At 43.9% G+C, this 20,903-nt stretch overlaps 2 protein-coding genes across 3 annotated transcripts in view; one reads left to right on the top strand and one right to left on the bottom strand.

Annotated features, from left to right (window-relative positions):
• LOC129823627 (desmoplakin-A-like) overlaps window positions 1-14,910 on the bottom strand; it is a 29,517-nt gene extending 14,607 nt beyond the window's left edge. The window contains exons 1-13 of one of the 2 annotated variants that reach the window (XM_055882484.1): window positions 14,666-14,910; window positions 8,281-8,356; window positions 6,793-6,914; window positions 6,408-6,549; window positions 4,430-4,555; window positions 4,272-4,331; window positions 3,997-4,164; window positions 3,682-3,786; window positions 3,329-3,424; window positions 3,090-3,215; window positions 2,236-2,394; window positions 1,886-2,040; window positions 881-1,007 (exon numbers count right to left, since the gene is read on the bottom strand). In XM_055882484.1, the coding sequence (XP_055738459.1) occupies window positions 881-1,007; window positions 1,886-2,040; window positions 2,236-2,394; window positions 3,090-3,215; window positions 3,329-3,424; window positions 3,682-3,786; window positions 3,997-4,164; window positions 4,272-4,331; window positions 4,430-4,555; window positions 6,408-6,549; window positions 6,793-6,914; window positions 8,281-8,356; window positions 14,666-14,880 (1,677 nt within the window). In that variant the 5' untranslated portion in view covers window positions 14,881-14,910. Of the gene's footprint in view, window positions 1-880; window positions 1,008-1,885; window positions 2,041-2,235; window positions 2,395-3,089; window positions 3,216-3,328; window positions 3,425-3,681; window positions 3,787-3,996; window positions 4,165-4,271; window positions 4,332-4,429; window positions 4,556-6,407; window positions 6,550-6,792; window positions 6,915-8,280; window positions 8,362-14,665 lie in introns of those variants that run through there. The other variant, XM_055882483.1, reaches the window with a different exon arrangement.
• Window positions 14,911-17,053: 2,143 nt separating this feature from the next.
• LOC129823628 (uncharacterized) lies at window positions 17,054-18,274 on the top strand. The gene is made up of 2 exons (XM_055882485.1): window positions 17,054-17,259; window positions 17,455-18,274. Exon 2 carries the CDS (start codon window positions 17,500-17,502, stop codon window positions 18,247-18,249), a length of 750 nt encoding a protein of 249 aa, XP_055738460.1. The 5' UTR covers window positions 17,054-17,259; window positions 17,455-17,499; the 3' UTR covers window positions 18,250-18,274.
• Window positions 18,275-20,903: the final 2,629 nt, after the last annotated feature.

Here is a 20,903-nt window from a genome sequence, read left to right as displayed (position 1 = left end):
GGCATCATGAGGAAGAGATATTATGTGGATATATTAAAGCAACATCTCAAGACATCAGTCAGGAAGTTAAAGCTTGGCCGTAAATGGGTCTTCCAAATGGACAATGACCCCAAGCATACTTCCAAAGTTGTGGAAAAATGACTTAAGGACAACAAAGTCAATGTATTGGAGTGGCCATCACAAAGCCATGACCTCAATCCTATCGAACATTTGTGGACAGAACTGAAAAAGTGTGTGCGAGTTAGGAGGCCTACTAACCTGACTCAGTTACATCAGCTATGTCAGGAGGAATGGGCCAAAATTCACCCAACTTATTGTGGGAAGCTTGTGGAAGGCTACCCGAAACGTTTGACCCAAGTTAAACAATTTAAAGGCAATGCTACCAAAAACTGAGTGTATGTAAACTTCAGACCCACTGGGAATGTGATGAAAGAAAGAAAAGCTGAAATAAATCATTCTCTCTACTACTATTCTGACATTTCACATTCTTAAAATAAAGTAGTGATCCTAACTGACATAAGACAGGGGATTTTTACTAGGATTAAATGTCAGTAATTGTGAGTAACTGAGTTTAAATGTATTTGGCTAAGGTGTATGTAAACTTCCAACTTCAACTGTACTTACTTCTTGTTGTGGAGGAAAAATATTGAGATGTTAGAGTTAAACAATAACATATAAATAAGACCAACACTTGACATTTCTAAAACATAAGTTAATAGATCTTATCTCCAAATGGTAATGTAGGATATTTGCTTCCTAAAACCTTTGTTCCCTGTTCATATTGTGAGTACAGTACTATTGTATTATGTGACAGATGCTGTATAGTACATATAGCAGATGCGGGCCGCTGTGTAAGTGGTAGTCTTGTGTAAGGCCTTACCATGGTGAGGGTGAGAGAGTTAATGTGGTTGATGTCTTTAACACAGTACTGCCAGGAGATGAGGCTCTTGATGTTGATGTATAGCTGATTCCAGATGCCCATGATGGCCTCATAGTACTGCTCATTCCTGCAATACACAACATAGGATCAGTTACTAATCAATGATCTGTTTGTGTCATAATAGTAGGAAGTCAGTTGATGTAGTCTGACACCAGCTGTTACGGATACAGGTATCCTGTGTGTGTGTATCCTGTGTGTGTATTTCTTTTCTCTCCTTCTCCCCTCACAGGTGGCAATCATCATTCCCCAATCAGTCACCAATCAGTCGCTAATCAGAAGACACACCTCCTCCTGTTTCCATAACCCAATCACATCCCCTTTCCCTTGGTTTAAAAACCCTGTCAGTTGTTCTCTCTGGAGCTCGATCTCTCTGTCATGCAATCTTGCTCTAGATCTCTTGTGTTATGCAACTACATGTCACTTTGTCTGTTATCCTGTGAGTATTGTTTTGTTATGGTGTTTGACTGTTTGTTTGATGGTGGGAAAAGGGGGTACCAAGACAAGTCGCCCATGGGCATACACTACCCGTAGGAATACTTTGTCTAAGAACACTAGTTAGAACTGGGCTCACCACCCACTGTATTTTTGGTTAGTTAGGTAGCTGTTGTTGAAGTAGGCTAGTCTAGCTTAGGGGTGTTTTTAGATATTTGTTTCTTTCCTTGTGTCCAGCTCAGTTCCTTTTCCGTGTGTTTCCCAAATAAACCATGCGTGTCTGACGGTACTCTAGTTGTCTGTTTTTTTCATTCTCACTGTTACATTTTCACTATTCTACTTTTAGAGTTATGTTACGGGTCTCGTTACCATCCCCCCTAGACTGTCGTGCCAAAGGGATTCGTAACACCAGCTTTAATGAGCTTTTAATTTGTATTGTAATGTCATTTTTATGTTATTGAAATGGCAGTAATGTCAGAGAGCCAGACAGCGTGGACGTTGAGGGAGTCTTACTTGTTGGCCAGTCCGATGCTGAGGGGGTTGGGAGGGGGGATGAGGAGGCACACAGATGGGATCAGCATGTCCAGACCTCCAGGACCCGTCACGTGCCACTTACTGCGCTGGGTGTTGTCCGTCAGGATGCCCTCGTCCCCCTTGAAGATCCCTTTCTAATGGACACAAAGAACACATGCAAACAGTGTAAACACACTATTGCGCCAGTTCTTCTCTGCAAATATTGTACGTGTGTGGTGGTAGTGGTAGTATACAAGCATATACACAAGAATGTGCATGTGCTACATAAGATCATGGGTTAACAATTTAGAATGAGTGTTTTTTCTTATCTGTGTGTGTGTCTGTCTGACCTGGTCTTGCTTGAAGTCACACAGGGCCTGTACTATAACAGGACTAGGACTACTACTCTTCTCCTCAGGGTTACGTGGTCTCAGCCTCACAATGCTCTTGGACTTGTTGACCAGGTTTTTGACCTGCCTCTTATTCTCCATGATCGTCTCCTTCTCTCTCTGGGGAAAAAACACATGTCATTTAAAGGTCACGGAAACAGGTCCTATAGTTATCCCTAAAGCTACTAGTTCTCCCACTGAAATAATTCCCAATTAGTTTTATATCTGCAACTTTTTCACCAACAATAATTCTGTTACATATCAATCATGTCTTGGGATACATGAACCACCCTAAACAATTACAATATACCTGTATGTCATATGCATTCTGTTGCGCACATGCAAAAAAATGTAAACAAGCCAGAGAGGTTTGCCTTGCTAACATATGAGGGAAGGAGTTACCCTCCAACACACAGATATCGGATCTTCATTTGAGCCAGTTTGCAACAGCAGGAAAATAGTCCTTCAGCAACAGGAAATGTGGATTATAAATAATGGACATTTTTGTAGGGTTTGACACATTTTTCGTTTGGACAAATCAAGTCTGAAATTTCTAAGTGAAAATTACAAACTTCAGAAGCCTTTTTAAACCTCAAATACACTGAACGTTTTACATTTCCTTGATTGCAAGTAAATTTACCTGCAACAGCGGGATCAACTTAAGATCCTGCATCTGTATGAGTAGTAAGGAGGGTTGTCTAATATATATAGCAAAAATGCTCACTTCATGTCCATCATACTCATGTCAACTATTTGTTGATATTATGTGTGAGATCCTATAGAAACATTCCCAGGTGTCAGTCAATTTTAGGTACCTCAAGGTTCTTGAGGAGCTCAGTGAGGTTCTCCAGAGATGTTCCTTTATCACAGGTGAACTTCTTACGGATGTTCTCATGTTCCTTCTGTAGCTTGCTGTAGGTCTCATTGGCCTCCTTGAAGAACTAAAGTGGAGCGGGAAGTTTAGTAAAAATGACCTATGGTAGCTTTTAAGCAGCATCCCTTGTGTGTGTGTGTGTGTGTCTGTGTTTATGGAAGTATGCACTTGTGTGTTCACCTGACTGTAGGCAGCGTTCTCCTTCAGGTGGACATGAATACACTTGGTGATCTGGAGGAGCCAGCTCCACTGGGTCTGCAGAGTGTCCATGTAGGCCTAGGGATCAAACACCGCCTTTTAGCTAGCAGCACCTCCATAAATAGTGTAGAACAAACTGATATTTCCACTTCACTACTTATGGGAGGCTAAGGGTAGGGTTGCATAATGCCGGTAACTTTCCCCAAATTCCCAGGTTTTCCTGTGTTTACACGTCTGATTCCAGGAATCTTCCAACCTGAATTTCTAGAAAACCTGTGGATTTTGGGAACGTTGGGGAAATGTTCAACCCTAGCTAAGGGTAAAGTGACTCTCACCTCGATCTTGTCTGAGGCTGGGTGATTGTTCTTCAGGAGGCCATCAACTTTTTGCTTGAGTTTGTTTAGCTCCTTCTCCTTTACCTCCAGGGCACTCATCAGTTTCTGGAAAGAGACAGTGCGAGGACCTTCAAAAAGGCTACTACTGTATAGGAATCTAGGCGTGTCTACTCATGGTTACCAGTGCAAGGACTTTGATATCCGTTGTTCCCATGTTAGTTTGTAAATAGATAGCAAAGTGAAAACGAAACTAGGAAGTGTAACATGAGACTAATGAGTGTTCAGAATAGATATCATGTCAGTGTAAAGCCTTACGGAGTAGCTTTCCTGTTTCTTGGGGATGTAGACATCGATGTTATTGTCTCCCCAGTTGAACACCAGCTCCTCCTCCTCTCTCTCGTTGACCCACATGATGGCCCTGGAGATCTCGTCAATTATGTTCTGCAGCTCTCTCAGCTGGCCCGTACGAGCAAATGACATTTTCTGACAGAGGAGAAGAGTTCAATGTTAATACACTAATCATAACTCTGAAGAAATTAATGATCAAATAATTGTATTTTGTTCAATTGATTGTTAATATGGACTCCTACCTGAAGACTGTCCCATTCTTGCTGCAGGGAATGGAGGCCACCCTTGTCATCATTTTGGGCCTGAGTAAAGACACATGCGATCAGTAGGGTCTATGTGAACCATGTGACCTGACCAGGGGGAACGCTGGGCCCTAGTTAGTCAACTCAACAGTACGTACCAGCTCATCTCTGGCGCGTTCCACCTCTTGGCTCCTCTGTATAGAGCTGTGGAACTTGTTCTGGCTCAGAATCTGTTGCTCGATGGTGGCTGCGTCCTCACCCCACGGAGACGTCTCGATCAGACGCTGCAGACAGACAGACACACAGGAGAGATACAGCTTACTTTACCACAACGACACTGCGAAACAGCATGCCACCAAAAGCTTCATTACATTATTATTACTGAATAACAACTTCTAAGCTTCAGGATTCATTCAAAAAAGTACAATTTGGTGTCATTTAGTTAGCAATTCTATTGAATATTTCCATATAAGCTGTAGGACAGTGACAACGTGCTACTGAAAACACATCTGTTTGTATGGAAGCCTAAATAAATGTGTTTCTTAACTCTATCCTCTAGATGGTAGTAAATAATAAGTAACTGTTGCCACTGTCAGTGTGTCTGGCATAGGCAGGAAACTATTCCACCTATTCCCCCTGTAGAGTTCACTTCACTCCACTCATCTTTGATAAGAAAAAGGGTGAGTGCTGTACTCAGTAGAAACTAACCACCCCACCACCCCCAGACAGTTTCTACAGAACTGCACTCTCCCTTTTTCTTCTCTCTCTTCCTCCTTTTGTTTTCTTTCCCCACCCTTTTTTATGCATTTATGTTTGTAAGTTGGTATGCACAAATGTCTATTTGGTGAGCTACACTGTTGCAGTGAATAAAGAGGTAGGAGAGGGATATGTGGGTGGGGTGAGAGGGTATGTGACGGCTCAAATAGGGTCACGACAGAGAAACGTTTTATTGTTGCCGTTTCACTGTTGCCAATACTTTTATCAACTTGACTTGCTAAAGAGAAGGAGAGAATGTACACAACACAACACGCAGAGACAAAGTCAGAAGACAAACATCTGGGAAAGAAGAACATCTGAGAACAAGGGATGAGATAATGATAGGTAAAGGGTGAGACGGGGATGGATTCTTTTATTGAACCTTTAGGCAAATTCTTCTTTACAACGACGGTAGGAACAGTGGGTTAACTGCCTTGTTCATGGGCAGCCTAAATAAATGTGTTTCTTAACTCTATCCTCCAGATGGTAGTAAATAATAATGAACTGTTGTCAGCTCGGGGATTTGATCCACCAGTCCCGTGTGGCTCAGTTGGTAGAGCATGGCGCTTGCAACGCCAGGGTTGTGGGTTCGATTCCCACGGGGGACCAGTACAAAAAAGTATGAATGTATGTACTTGTAAGTCGCTCTGGATAAGAGCGTCTGCTAAATTACTTAAATGTAAATGTAAATCCACCAACCTTTCAGTTAGTGGCCCAACGCTCTAACCACTAGCCTACCTACCGCCCCAAATAGGGAGTGGTGTGTGTGTGTGACTGAGCAGATTAGTTGGAAGCAAGGCGTGCAAGGTGTGTTCGCATAGGCATGTAAGTCATCAGTCTAAAAGTCATGTTCCACAACACTGTGTGTCAGTAGTGAGTGTTAGATTTCACATTCCTCTCCTTCTTTTGCCCTTTTTTCACTCTCTACTGCTCAATCTCTCTCTCTCTCTCTCTCTGGTATGTGTTCTCTCCCCCTTGTTTGTCGTTTCTCTTTCATCACTCTCCCTCTCTCTCTCTGAACCCTCCCCCCTTCACTCTCTGTCTGTCCCCACCCTCTCTCTCTCTCTCTCTTTCTGAGCAGCTTATGTTTTTGCATCGTGGTGGTTTGAGTTTCAGCAGGCCAGAATCTGCGATAAGAATGGTGTCATGCTCCAACCTCCCTGCACACACACACACACACACACACACACACGCACACACACTCAAACTATCTATCCTACTGCTCTAAACCGGTTTGGAGCTTCGAGAGAAGGATGGCATATTGTCTAGGGGGTGAGTTCCAGAGTGATGCAGTCATCTATTTCACCCTTTGCAATAACCTTGAGGGGATTCGGTAGATAAATTATGCATGTTTAATTGCAGGTTTTCTAGCTTTAATACCTTCTGTTGGCCGATCCAAGACATGGCATCAGTGTAGGTCCTCCCCCTCTCCTCCCAGCCAATGCTGCCCCTGCTCTTCCTCTGGGTCGAGCCACTGATGGAGGAGGTGATCCCACTCTGCATGTTCTGGAGATGCTGTATGCTGTAGGGAGGGTGAGACAGCAAATGTCAGACATGAAAGATAAGAGTGGATTCGTCACATCTGTATTTGAGCACAAATGTAAATGCAAACATATATGCAAATTTTATGTATCAAACAAACACTCTCTCTCTCTCTCTTTCACACACACAAACTCTCTCTCTCTCTCTCTCACACACACAAACACATGAGCACACTCACTAGCTTTCTCTTTCTCTGTCTCGCCATCTCTTTCTCTGTCCTTACCTCTTGATGATGTTGTCTTTGGGTTGTTTCATGTGCTGCAGCTCCATGGCACATCCCTTCAGCTGGTCTATAGCATCAGAAGACATACTCATCAGCTTGTCCACCTCCCCCGCTGGACCACCCTGGGGGAGGACAATCATATGTTCAGTACAACAATACACACACAGTCAACACAGTACTGTCAACACACCCACACTGTCCACAAGACTGCCCAGTAAGCTACTATGTCAACATGGTAAACAAACCAAAACAGCCATTAAGACAACCGCCTAACACCTGAGCACGGCAATACAGTACACACCAGTGGAGGCTTCTGAGGGGAGGACGGCTCATAATAATGGCTGGAACGAAACTACATCAAACACATGGAAACCATCCCACTTAATCCGCTCCAGCCATTACCACGAGCCCATCCTCCCTAATTAAGGTGCCACCAACCTGCTGTGGTACACACTACACCAGCGTTCCCCAAACTCTGCCCTCCGGACCCCAAATGGAGCACCTTTTTTTCTCTTCTTCCATAGCACTACACAGCTGATCCAAATAATCAACTAATCATCAAGCTTTGATCATCTGAATCAGCTGTGTAGTTTTTAATTTTTTTAAATAATCAAACCTTTTTTTAACTAGACAAGTCAGTTAAGAACAAATTCTTATTTACAATGACGACCTAGAGAGGAACAGTGGGTTAACTGCCTTGTTCAGGAGCAAAAAGACAGAATTTTACCTTGTCAGCTCAGGGATTTGATCCAGCAACCTTTTGGTTACTGGCCCAATGCTCTAACCACTAGGTTGCCTGCCACCCCAGTGCTAGGGCAAAAAACGAAACACACACCCCTTGGGGTCATGAGGACCGAGTTTGGGAAACGCTGCACTAAACTGTCAAAAAGACAACCAGGAAGACCAACAAGGTCAAAAAGACAACCAGGAAGACCAACAAGGTCAAAAAGACAACCAGGAAGACCAACAAGGTCAAAAAGACAACCAGGAAGACCAACAAGGTCAAAAAGACAACCAGGAAGACCAACAAGGTCAAAAAGACAACCAGGAAGACCAACAAGGTCAAAAAGACAACCAGGAAGACCAACAAGGTCAAAAAGACCACACCATTATGACCCATAATGGCTGAAAACACTTCAGGAAGGAGAGATAATAATGGACCATTCATGGACAAAAAGGCAAGCAGCACTTTTCAGGACAGTAATTCTAGATGAGTGCAATATTATCAGTACAGCTGAAGACAGCTGCTACCAATGTTGCATCAACACAGAAAATACAGTATTGCAAAATCCTCCTGTTTACATAGAAACATCCAAGATAATTAAAAAAATCTGACTTTATATTTGTAAGTGAAAGATCAATTATTATGCTAAAGCTAAACCCATTTTAATGCTGCTATTCCACAACCAAACATGTTTGTGTGTGGGCATGTGCATCAATACGGGTATGTGTGTTTCTATCCATAATTGACCTGTGTAGGGTACTTACTGCCTGGAGAATCTGCTGTACTCTCTGCAGGTACTCCTGACACTGGCTTTGCAGGAAGAAAGCTTTGTGTTGGATGCTCTGCACACTAAACAGGACAAAACAAAGAACACATCATCAACATTTGCAATATTGTGACACAAAACATCCATTATACTGGCATTATACTATTATTAACGATAACAACAAGGTACGTGACATCATGAGGTGACATCACGTTCTGAGGGAGAATCAAGTTAAGGGGTATGTGTGTGTATGTTGTGTGTCGAAAGTTTCCAACACATTTCACTCTTGAACACAGTCAAATATAGACCTCAGATCTCAATGTATCGGCTTTGACCCAGAATATGTGTTGAGTTGAGTAATCTGTGATTGTATTCTGGATAACGTAGCCTATGCTATTGAAGCCATGTATAGAATCAGGGCAATGAACACTATTGTGAGTGTAGTTTTGTCATTTAATACATAATGTAAAATAGAGGTCGACCGATTAATCGGAATGGCTGATTTAATTAGGACCGATTTCAAGTTTTCATAACAATCGGAAATCGGTATTTTTGAACGCCGATTTTGCCGATTAAAAAAAATACAAATAAATGTACACCTTTATTTAACTAGGCAAGTCAGTTAAGAACACATTCTTATTTTGAATGACGGCCTAGGAACGGTGGGTTAACTGCCTTGTTCAGGGGCAGAACAACAGATTAATACCTTGTCAGCTCAGGGATTCAATCTTGCAACCTTACGGTTAACTAGTCCAACGCTCTAACCACCTGCCTCACGAGGAGCCCGCCTGTTACGTGAATGCAGAAGAAGCCAGGGTAAGTTGCTAGCTAGCATTAAACTTATCTTATGAAAAAAAATCAATCAATCATAATCACTAGTTATAACTACACATGGTTGATGATATTAGTAGTTTATCTAGCGTGTCCTGCGTTGCATATAATCGATGCGGTGCGCATTCACGGAAAAAGGACTGTCGTTGCTCCAACGTGTACCTAACCATAAACATCAATGCCTTTCTTAAATTCAATACACAGAAGTATATATTTTTAAACCTGCATATTTAGCTAAAAGAAATCCAGGTTAGCAGGCAATATTAACCAGATGAAATTGTGTCACTTCTCTTGCGTTCATTGCACGCAGAGTCAGGATATATCGCAAACGTTTGGGCCGCCTGGCTCGTTGCGAACTAATTTGCCAGAATTTTACGTAATTATGACATAACATTGAAGGTTGTGCAATGTACCAGGAATATTTAGACTCATGGATGCCACCCGTTAGATAAAATACGGAACGGTTCCGTATTTCACTGAAAGAATAAAAGTTTTGTTTTCGAGATGATAGTTTCCGGATTCAACCATATTAATGACCTAAGGCTCGTATTTTTGTGTGTTATTATGTTATAATTAAGTCTATGATTTGATAGAGCAGTCTGACTGAGCGATGGTAGGCACCAGCAGGTTCGTAAGCATTCATTCAAACAGCACTTTCGTGCATTTTGCCAGCAGCTCTTCGCAATGCTTCAAGCATTGCGCTGTTTATGACTTCAAGCCTATCAACTCCCGAGATTAGGCTGGTGTAACCGATGTGAAATGGCTAGCTAGTTAGCGGGGTGCGCGCTAATAGCGTTTCGAACGTCACTCGCTCTGAGACTTGGAGTAGTTGTTCCCCTTGCTCTGCATGGGTAACGCTGCTTCGAGGGTGGTTGTTGTCGATGTGTTCCTGGTTCGAGCCCAGTTAGAGGCAAGGAGAGGGATGGAAGCTATACTGTTACACTGGCAATACTAAAGTGCCTATAAGAACATCCAATAGTCAAAGGTATATGAAATACAAATCGTATAGAGAGAAATAGTCCTATAAATCCTATAAAAACTACAACTTGAAACTTCTTATCTGGGAATATTGAAGACTCATGTTAAAAGGAACCACCAGCTTTCATATGTTCTCATGTTCTGAGCAAGGAACTTAAACGTTAGCTTTCTTACATGGCACTGTCACGTTCCTGGCCTATTTCTGTTAGTTTGTTGTATGTGTTAGTTGGTCAGGACGTGAGTTTGGGTGGGCATTCTATGTTTTCTGTTTCTATGTTGGTTTATGGGTTGCCTGGTATGGCTCTTAATTCGAGGCAGGTGTTTGGCGTTCCTCTAATTAAGAGTCATATTTAGGTAGGTTGTTTCACAATGTTCGTTGTGGGTGGTTGTCTCCTGTGTCAGTGTTTGTCGCACCATACGGGACTGTTTCGGTTTGTTTGTTCATCCGTCATTTTATGTGTAGGCTATTTTCCCTGTTCGTGCGTTCTCGTGTTTTATTGTAAGTTCGTATGTCCAGGTTTGTCTACTCCGTTTTGTTATTTTGTTAATTAGTCAAGTGTATTTCGTTTCGTGTTTTTCCATATTGTTTAATAAATCATGTCTTCAAACTCCGCTGCATTTTGGTTCCCTCACTACTCCTCCTTTTCGGTTAAAGAGGAGGCGGACCGCCGTTACAGAACCACCCACCAAATCTCCAGAACCAAGCAGCGGTGTAAACGGAGTAAGGGACAGAAAAAGAAGGAATGGACTTGGGATGATGTATTGGACGGGAAAGGTTGCTACACATGGGAGGAGATCCTGGCTGGTAGGGATCGCCTCCCATGGGAACAGCTGGAGGCACTGAGGAGAGCAGAGGCAACCGGAGAAGGGAACCGGAGTTATGAGGGGACGCGTCTAGCACGGAAGCCCGAAAAGCCCGTGAGTACCACCCAAAAATTTCTTGGGGGGTGGCTAAGAGGTAGTGGGCCAAGGGCAGGTAGGAGACCTGCACCCACTTCCCAGGCTTACCGTGGAGAGCGGGAGTACGGGCAGGCGCCGTGTTACGCAGTAGAGCGCACTGTGTCTCCTGTACGAGTGCATAGCCCAGTGCGGGTTATTCCACCTCCCCGCACTGGTAGGGCTAGATTGGGCATTGAGCCAGGTGTCATGAGGCCGGCTCAACGCGTCTGGTCTCCAGTGCGTCTCCTCGGGCCGGCTTACATGGCACCAGCCTTACGCATGGTGTCCCCGGTTCGCCTACATAGCCCGGTGCGGGTTATTCCACCTCCCCGTACTGGTCGGGCGACGGGGAGCATTCAGCCAGGTAAGGTTGGGCAGGCTCGGTGCTCAAGGGAGCCAATACGCCTGCACGGTCCGGTATTTCCGGCACTACCTCCCCGCCCCAGCCCAGTACCACCAGTGCCTACACTACGCACCAGGCTTCCAGTGCGTTTTCAGAGCCCTGTTCCTCCTCCATGCACTCTCCCTATGGTGCGTGTCTCCAGCCCAGTGCCTCCAGTTCCGGCACCGCGCACTAAGCCACCTGTGCGTCTCCTAAGTCCTGTGCACACTGTTGCTTCTCCCCGCACTCGTCCTGAGGTGCGTGCCCTCAGTCCGGTACCACGCACCAGGCATATAGTGCGCTTCGAGAGGTCAGTGTGCCCTGTCCCTGCTCCCCGCACTAGGCTTGAAGTGCGTGTCCTCAGTCAGGTGCCTCCAGTTCCGGCACCACGCACCAAGCCTACAGTGCGTCTCAGCCGGCCAGAGTCTGCCGTCTGCCCAACGGCGCATGAACTGCCTGTCTGCCATGAGCCTGCAAAGCTGCCCGTCTGCCATGAGCCTACAGAGCCTTCCGCCAGACAGGAGCAGCCAGAGCCTTCCGCCAGACAGGAGCAGTCTGAGCCATCCGTCTCCGCAGCGCCATCTGAGCCATCCGTCTCCCCAGCGCCGTCTGAGCCATCCGTCTCCCCAGCGCCGTCTGAGCCATCCGTCTCCCTAGCGCCGTCTGAGCCATCCGTCTGTCCCGAGCCTTTAGAGCCGCCCGTCTGTCCCGAGCCGTCAGAGCCGATAGTCAGTCAGGAGCCGCTAGAGCCAGTCGTCAGTCAGGATCTGCCAGAGCCGCCAACCAGACAGGATCTGCCAGAGCCGCCAACCAGACAGGATCTGCCAGAGCCGCCAACCAGACAGGATCTGCCAGAGCCGTCAGTGAGCCATGAGCGTCCAGAGCCGTCAGCCAGCCATGAGCGTCCAGAGCCGTCAGCCAGTCATGAGCTGTCCCTCAGCCCAGAGCGGCTATTTATTCAGAACTGCCCCTCAGTCCAGAGCTGTCTCTCTGTCCGGAGCTGCCTTTCAGTCCGGAGTTGCCCCTCTATCCTGAGCTACCCCTCTATCCTGAGCTACCTCTCTATCCTGAGCTACCGCTCTATCCTGAGCTATCCCTCTGTCCTGAGCTATCCCTCTGTCCTGAGCTATCCCTCTGTCCTGAGCTATCCCTCTGTCCTGAGCTATCCCTCTGTCCCGGTGCTGCCCCTGGTATCGATGTTACCAAAAGGATTTAGTGGGGGTAAGATGAGGGTCATCATTCATAGGGGGAAATGGAAGCTGGGATTGACTATGGTGGGGTGGGGACCTCGCCCGGAGCCTGAGCCACCACCGTGGTCAGATGCCCACCCAGACCCTCCCCTAGACTTTGTGCTGGTGCGCCCGGAGTTCGCACCTTATGGGGGGGGTTATGTCACGTTCCTGGCCTATTTCTGTTAGTTTGTTGTATGTGTTAGTTGGTCAGGACGTGAGTTTGGGTGGGCATTCTATGTTTTCTGTTTCTATGTTGGTTTATGGGTTGCCTGGTATGGCTCTTAATTAGAGGCAGGTGTTTGGCGTTCCTCTAATTAAGAGTCATATTTAGGTAGGTTGTTTCACAGTGTTTGTTGTGGGTGGTTGTCTCCTGTGTCAGTGTTTGTCGCACCATACGGGACTGTTTTGGTTTGTTTGTTCATCGTCATTTTATGTGTAGGCTATTTTCCCTGTTCGTGCGTTCTCGTGTTTTATTGTAAGTTCGTATGTCCAGGTTTGTCTACTCCGTTTTGTTATTTTGTTAATTAGTCAAGTGTATTTCGTTCCGTGTTTTTCCGTATTGTTTAATAAATCATGTCTTCAAACTCCGCTGCATTTTGGTTCCCTCACTACTCCTCCTTTTCGGTTAAAGAGGAGGAGGACCGCCGTTACAGGCACATATTGCACTTTTACTTTCTTCTCCAACACTTTGTTTTTGCATTATTTAAACCCGAATTGAACATGTTTCATTATTTATTTGAGACTAAATTGATTTTATTGATGTATTGTATTAAGTTAAAATAAGTGTTCATTCAGTATTGTTGTAATTGTCATTATTTCAAATAAAAAAATGAAAAAATAGTCTGATTAATTGGTATCGGCTTTTTTGGTTCTCCAATAATCGGTATCGGCGTTGAAAAATCATAATCGGTCGACCTCTAATTTAAAACAGTACTTTGTATAATGCTAATCGTAATGTAATAATGTGATTAATAATATGAAAGATAGGCCTAATTTCAATGTAATCTGATTCATCTTAATTAAGTCTAAACAGTGTATTTCATCAGTATTTAATATTCCAAAATACCATAAAGATCAATGTATCAAAATAAACTACAAAATACTTGTATTTTGTCATGTATTTAATTAAAATACATGTATTTTCTATTTAGAATACAAAAATACATTTTTCAAATAGCCAGCCTAACAACAACAATGTTGTCAGTAACAGATGACATAAATGTTGACAGTGACTGTGATATGATGTTGTTTATCTATCTTAGTTGAATACTCTGACTGTAAGTCACGCTGGATAAGTGTCTGCTAAATGATCAAAATGTAAATATATATGTGAAAATAAACATTCCTAAATGAAATGCAAAGCACACTGGGTATTATTATTGGCCTTGTTTCAGGGCGAAGTTTATTAGAATAATACTACGCATGCTTTGCAATCATATACTTTTTATTTTGTTAATTTAGCAGACGCTCTTATCACACCATAGTGCCTTCAGAACTCTGATACCAATGCAGAGTGAAAGTACAAATCACAGCTCTCGAAAGTATCTTGTTACAAAATACACTAGAGTGTAGTTCAGCCTAATGTATTTCAAATGACAAAATACTCAGAAGTAATTGAAATACCAATTTCAAATACTTGCAACAGAAATACTGCCCATCTCTGCTCAAGGGGCGCCACAACCGGTACGCGAACCCTGGTCCAGCTACTGTCAAACCAACACCTAGCCACCTAAATGCGTGATTCGGACCTCTTGGCCTAACAATTAAGGTGTTGGCTAGACAGTTGCTGGAACAAGGTTCGATTTCTGGTCGGGGATAATCCCCGAATTCACTATTATTACAAATGCTGATCCAATGTTGGATTTATGTATTTGACAAAACAAAGTTAGATTTTTTTCACTGTCTATATACAATGAATTTATTCATCAGATTCACAGTAAACTAGTCATGAACTATTGTTCAAATTTTTATCCTCTCCTTAATCAACCTTTAGCCTAATTCTGAATGCAAGGTGCACATACCTTGCTCCCCCTCCGAGTCCCCCTCCGTAGCCCCCACCACCTCCACCACCTCCCCCCATGGCCGTTTTGGAGAAAGTTTGTGAATAGGTGATTCCGTCTGCATATTCCTGTTGATAGCCGTTTCCACCAACGACGAACTGAGTGCCGCTTGTCAGGTCTGGTCGAGAATTAGTCCTCCGACTCATTGTCGGAAGTCTATTTTGAGAGCCGTACATACTAATTTCAAGTACAGTTTCTGATTTACAATTTTGTTAAAAAAGGTAAATGGTCTTGAAAGAAGTGTAGTCTAAACATCGGAGGAGTTCGTCCCTACGCCCACCCTCTCCGACCGCTCCTGTCGCGCAGATATTGTAGTTACTACTGTGAGAACACCGAGGAGTGTCGTTTTTGGACAGACCACTCCTAGCGCCACAGTGTCTCAAATGAAGACAGACAGTAGGCTGATGTAACGCCCCTTTGTTAATTATATTTGAGGGTAACTTTCTTCTGCTGGGAATAGGACGGAGAGCTGTGCAAAGAATTTGTCACGCTTTTCACAAGCAAGACTCTTGAGGTCGGGAAGGTAGAATGAGTATAATAATATTGTCTCCTTTTTCCAAACTAAATGCTCAACTGGACAAGTGATTATCATACAATGAATTCGTTGGTACAATTATATTTTCTGTCTGCAAAATTAAAAAAAAAATACTATAATATGGGAATTGGTTTTATTAGGTTGAATAAATTAGATTTAGACACACATAGCGTACAGGTGCGTCTGAGCAGCAGGCTTTATTAAGAGGAGAGCGTAATGGAGGAGGGAGGGGAGTACACACCCACTCTGAGGCAGAGGTTAAGCTCTGCTCCAGTATGGGAGAATTGAACACCTACGTGTATGTGCTTGCAGCAGACAATACGTGAGCATTAGGCTATATCGGTGGTATTCAAATTTATTCAGCGGGGACCCCATTTTTTCCGCCATAATATCTGGGGACCAATTTCTTTCCACAATAATTTCTCTTGACCCCACCCCACCCCACCCCAAATATAATGACACAACCTTAAATTCGGACATTTTTACATCAACAAATAACCCTCAATTCATTACATTTTCATCTCTTATTAAAATGAAAAGAAACCAAAAGTTACGTTTACATAATAAAATTTGATTTTTCAAATGATCTTTCTCAAAAACATGTGTATATGGTCCCATACAATAATCTTTCATCTTAATCTTTTGTTCCTTTTTGGTGACCCCATTGCAGTCCCTCCGTGACCCCGACTTGAATACCATTGGGCTAATCATAGCGTTAGCATAAAACCGCAACGTCACACAAGTGAATAGCTGATTGCTGGAACAAGTGAATCTGATATGAAGTGCGTTACAATACCTTCAACAATATGACACTCACATGTTCAATGTTATCAACCACTCCATCTAAACTGATAGTGGCCAGACATTATGCCTATTTTGGACAGAAGATAAAACAACTGAGTCATGTGTCTCTTTCTAACAATGTGTCTGAGAGTAGATTTTTCAGAATGACATATTCTGCCCTCTGGTGTTTAAATTCTGTCTGTTGCGATCCCTAATGGATTTAGTGCACTCTCTCTGGTGCGTGTGTGTGTGTGTGTGTGTGTGTGTGTGTGTGTGTGTGTGTGTGTGTGTGTGTGTGTGTGTGTGTGTGTGTGTGTGTGTGTGTGTGTGTGTGTGGTCATAACCACTACTTCCAGTGGCTATGTCCACACCTCTCTAGTAATTACTATAGTAAAGATTCAGACATTCATATTTGCTTCTCATCAATTAAATTAGGCTACTGTAATTACAAGAAAAATAAACATCAATGCACCCACATATAACTGCATGGTGAATAATACATAACATGTGGTCCTATCCAGTGATGCAGTGGTAAAAATAATCGGTGGGTAAACTTTGATAGCTGGTCACAGTGAAAAAATTAACGCTACATATACTCCCTGCTAAAATAGTGGTACATGTTTTTTTATGAAATACAATCCCCCAAAAGGGTTGTCTGTCATGCAAAAAAAGGTGATTAAACAGTGTTTACTTGTGTTTACCCTCCACTACACCACTGGTCCTATCTCTGTATCATGAGATATCTCTTTGATATGTATGGAGCATCAGAATCCATGATTCGTGTCTCTTATTGAACGGACAATGTTTAGAATGAAGAGTGTTTTGCATGTGCATATACAGCTAACTGCCAAAACACCAACATAAAGTGTCTTAATAGGGTGTTGGGCCACCACAAGCTGCCAGAACAGCTTCAATGAACCTTGGCATAGATTCTAAAAGTGTCTGGAACTCCATTGGAGTGATGCAACACTATTCTTCTATTATAAATAGATATCTTGATCCAAATCAGTCAGGTTTCAAGACTAGTCATTCAACTGAGACTGCTCTTCTCTGTGTCACGGAGGCGCTCCGCACTGCTAAAGCTAACTCTCTCTCCTCTGCTCTTATCCTTCTAGACCTATCGGCTGCCTTTGATACTGTGAACCATCAGATCCTCCTCTCCACCCTCTCCGAGCTGGGCATCTCCGGCGCGGCCCACGCTTGGATTGCGTCCTACCTGACAGGTCGCTCCTACCAGGTGGCGTGGCGAGAATCTGTCTCCGCACCACGTGCTCTCACCACTGGTGTCCCCCAGGGCTCTGTTCTAGGCCCTCTCCTATTCTCGCTATACACCAAGTCACTTGGCTCTGTCATATCCTCACATGGTCTCTCCTATCATTGCTATGCAGACGACACACAATTAATCTTCTCCTTTCCCCCCTCTGATAACCAGGTGGTGAATCGCATCTCTGCATGTCTGGCAGACATATCAGTGTGGATGACGGATCACCACCTCAAGCTGAACCTCGGCAAGACGGAGCTGCTCTTCCTCCCGGGGAAGGACTGCCCGTTCCATGATCTCGCCATCACGGTTGACAACTCCATTGTGTCCTCCTCCCAGAGTGCTAAGAACCTTGGCGTGATCCTGGACAACACCCTGTCGTTCTCAACTAACATCAAGGCGGTGACCCGTTCCTGTAGGTTCATGCTCTACAACATTCGCAGAGTACAACCCTGCCTCACGCACGAAGCGGCGCAGGTCCTAATCCAGGCACTTGTCATCTCCCGTCTGGATTACTGCAACTCGCTGTTGGCTGGGCTCCCTGCCTGTGCCATTAAACCCCTACAACTCATCCAGAACGCCGCAGCCCGTCTGGTGTTCAACTTTCCCAAGTTCTCTCACGTCACCCCGCTCCTCCGCTCTCTCCACTGGCTTCCAGTTGAAGCTCGCATCCGCTACAAGACCATGGTGCTTGCCTACGGAGCTGTGAGGGGAACGGCACCTCCGTACCTTCAGGCTCTGATCAGGCCCTACACCCAAACAAGGGCACTGCGTTCATCCACCTCTGGCCTGCTCGCCTCCCTACCTCTGAGGAAGTACAGTTCCCGCTCAGCCCAGTCAAAACTGTTCGCTGCTCTGGAACCCCAATCGTGGAACAAACTCCCTCACGACGCCAGGTCAGCGGAGTCAATCACCACCTTCCGGAGACACCTGAAACCCCACCTCTTTAAGGAATACCTAGGATAGGATAAAGTAATCCTTCTAACCCCCCCCCCCCCCCTTAAAAGAGTTAGATGCACTATTGTAAAGTGGTTGTTCCACTGGATGTCATAAGGTGAATGCACCAATTTGTAAGTCGCTCTGGATAAGAGCGTCTGCTAAATGACTTAAATGTAAATGTAAATGTAAATAAATTCCATCATTTGGTGTTTTGTTGATGGTTCTGGAAAACGCTGTCTCAGGCATGCTCCAGAATCTCCCAGATTAAAAAAAAAAATGTACATTTAACATTTATTTAACTATGCAAGTCAGTTAAGAACTCATTCTTATTTAGTGTTAAATTGGGTTGAGATCTGGTGACTGACACACACGGACACACACACACTTTTAAACCCCCTATGCTCTTTTATACATTACCCATGATAGGATGTTGATTGCTTAATTAACTAAGGAACCACACTGTGTGGAAGCACCTGCTTTCAATATACTTTGTATCCCTAATTTACACAAGTGTTTATTTTGGCCAGTTACCTGTATCCTTCAGAGGTGTTAATGAGTGTCCTCCTAGGGCTAGGCTATTGATATAAGGTAATTCAATGTTTATAACCAATACTGAAATGTTTATAACCAATCTCTGCTATGGGTATGGAGGTGTGTAGACACTTCGCAGTGTATTTTTGGGTGAAAACAACAATGACAGTAACATTTCTATTTTGCAATGTACCAAACAGTTCTACCCCATTTCTTCTCTACCGTATGCATAATCAGAACCAGGCCATTGTTCTTGACTTGAAGGCCAAACACACCCCACACCCAAGGGACACACCCTGTTTTTTTCAGCAGAGATAGAGTTGATGTTCGCTTTTCTCCTTTCTTTCCCTCCTTAGATCTAATAATCCTTACTGTACCAACAAACCCCAGAGCGAGACTGAACGCGCCTGTGTTCTCAAATGCCATGTGTACAGTGGGGAGCCACCCTGACATAGCTGGACTGAACACTGCCTAATATCCCCTAACAAAGACTTCAACAGACATGATGTGTCACTCTGACTCCCTCCAGCAGAATGGGGTTGAGATCATTAGATAGTTAACAGAAAGATGACAATGAGTTGCAATTATGTCCATGCCTCATTTTTGTATTTGTTGTTAATGTCTGATTCTAGAATGGAACGTTGGTAAGTCTAAGGGGTTCAGTAGGAAGGCTCCAATCAGAATGTATGAATCTCTTACAGACTCACTCACTCAACAGTGCAGTAGGTGTGGCACAGGGTTGGGCCTTCATGTCTACCCCCTCCCTCGCCCACTTCTCTCATTGTCAGCAATGCTAAGAGCGTGTGTCCATTTTAATACCCTGTCTAACCCTCTCTAACCCTTTCTCAATATCCTCTTGGCTACATGTGCTGCTAAGAACAGCCTGGAGAACTTTTGGAAGCTTTTACTTTCGATTGGCAGTGCCTAACCAGTCTGGCTGCATGTCTATCTTTACCCCTCTCTCTCTCAACTATTTCTGTCTGTTTCTGATCTGTTTTGCACTCAGTCTCTCACACACACACACACACGCACGCACGCACACACACACACACACACACACACACACACACACACACACACAAACACATCGTAATTTTTTGAGATACCTGCATTTCCAATTCAATGGTAAATCACTCCAATGTTTGCTTTCCACTCTACGACACTGCACATTGGAGTATACACTACTACAATTCAGACATTGACAGAAAAAATATGATTTACTAAATAAATCTAATATCCCTTTACATTTAGACAGTTGTATTTTTTTAAACAAATATAAACAGCATTATGAGGCACACCTTGTCTGAAATGTGTTATGGGCGTCTGTGTGTGTGATAATTACTCCAGTCCCAAAACACAGTGTTCACTGTATGTGAATCACAGTGATTATGAGCCAGTCAGAAGACAGCTGGTAGAGGCACACCTGATTCCACCAGACAGTGACATCAGTATCATCTGAGTAAGACAGAGAACGGACTGTGACAGCTAGGTGATGAGCACTTCCTATGTATATTCAGTGGCGACCCGTCATTCAGGGCAGGTGGAGCAAAAACCCACCTGTTCTGAGCCCCACCTGTTAAGCTAAATATATATAGTACCAGTCAAAAGTTTGGACACACATACTTATTCCAGGGTTTGTCTTTATTTTTACTTTTTTCTACATTGTATAATAATAGTGAAGACATCAAAACTATGAAATAACACATATGGACTCATGTAGTAACCAAAAAAGTGTTGAACAAATCAAAATATATTTTATATTTGAGATTCTTCAAAGTAGCCACCCTTTGCCTTGATGATGGCTTTGCATACTCTTGGCATTCTCTCAGCCATCTTTTCAATTAACAGGTGTGCCTTGTTAAAAGAGGTATAGAGCAGTTATCCATACTTGGTAAAAGAAAAAGTCTGGATTGTGGCAAGAACAGCTCAAATAAGCACAGAGAAACGACAGCCCATCATTATATGGCTTTTCATCTAAAACACTTACAAACTTTTATAGATGCACAATCGAGAGCATCCTGTCGGGCTGTATCATCGCCTGGTACGGCAACTGCTCCGCCCACAACCGTAAGGCTCTCCAGAGGGTAGTGAGGTCTGCACAACACATCACCGGGGGCGAACTACCTGCCCTCCAGGAAACCTACAGCACC

The sequence above is a fragment of the Salvelinus fontinalis genome, chromosome 26 (assembly GCF_029448725.1).
Source record: "Salvelinus fontinalis isolate EN_2023a chromosome 26, ASM2944872v1, whole genome shotgun sequence".
Lineage (NCBI taxonomy): Eukaryota > Metazoa > Chordata > Actinopteri > Salmoniformes > Salmonidae > Salvelinus > Salvelinus fontinalis.
Note: the sequence above shows the minus strand (reverse complement) of the source record. Positions and strands in the feature narration are given on the sequence as shown.

Bases quoted from the DNA above. Each gene is read 5' to 3' on its own strand.
- LOC129823628 (XM_055882485.1), top strand. From the start codon at position 17,500: ATGACGGATCACCACCTCAAGCTGAACCTCGGCAAGACGGAGCTGCTC.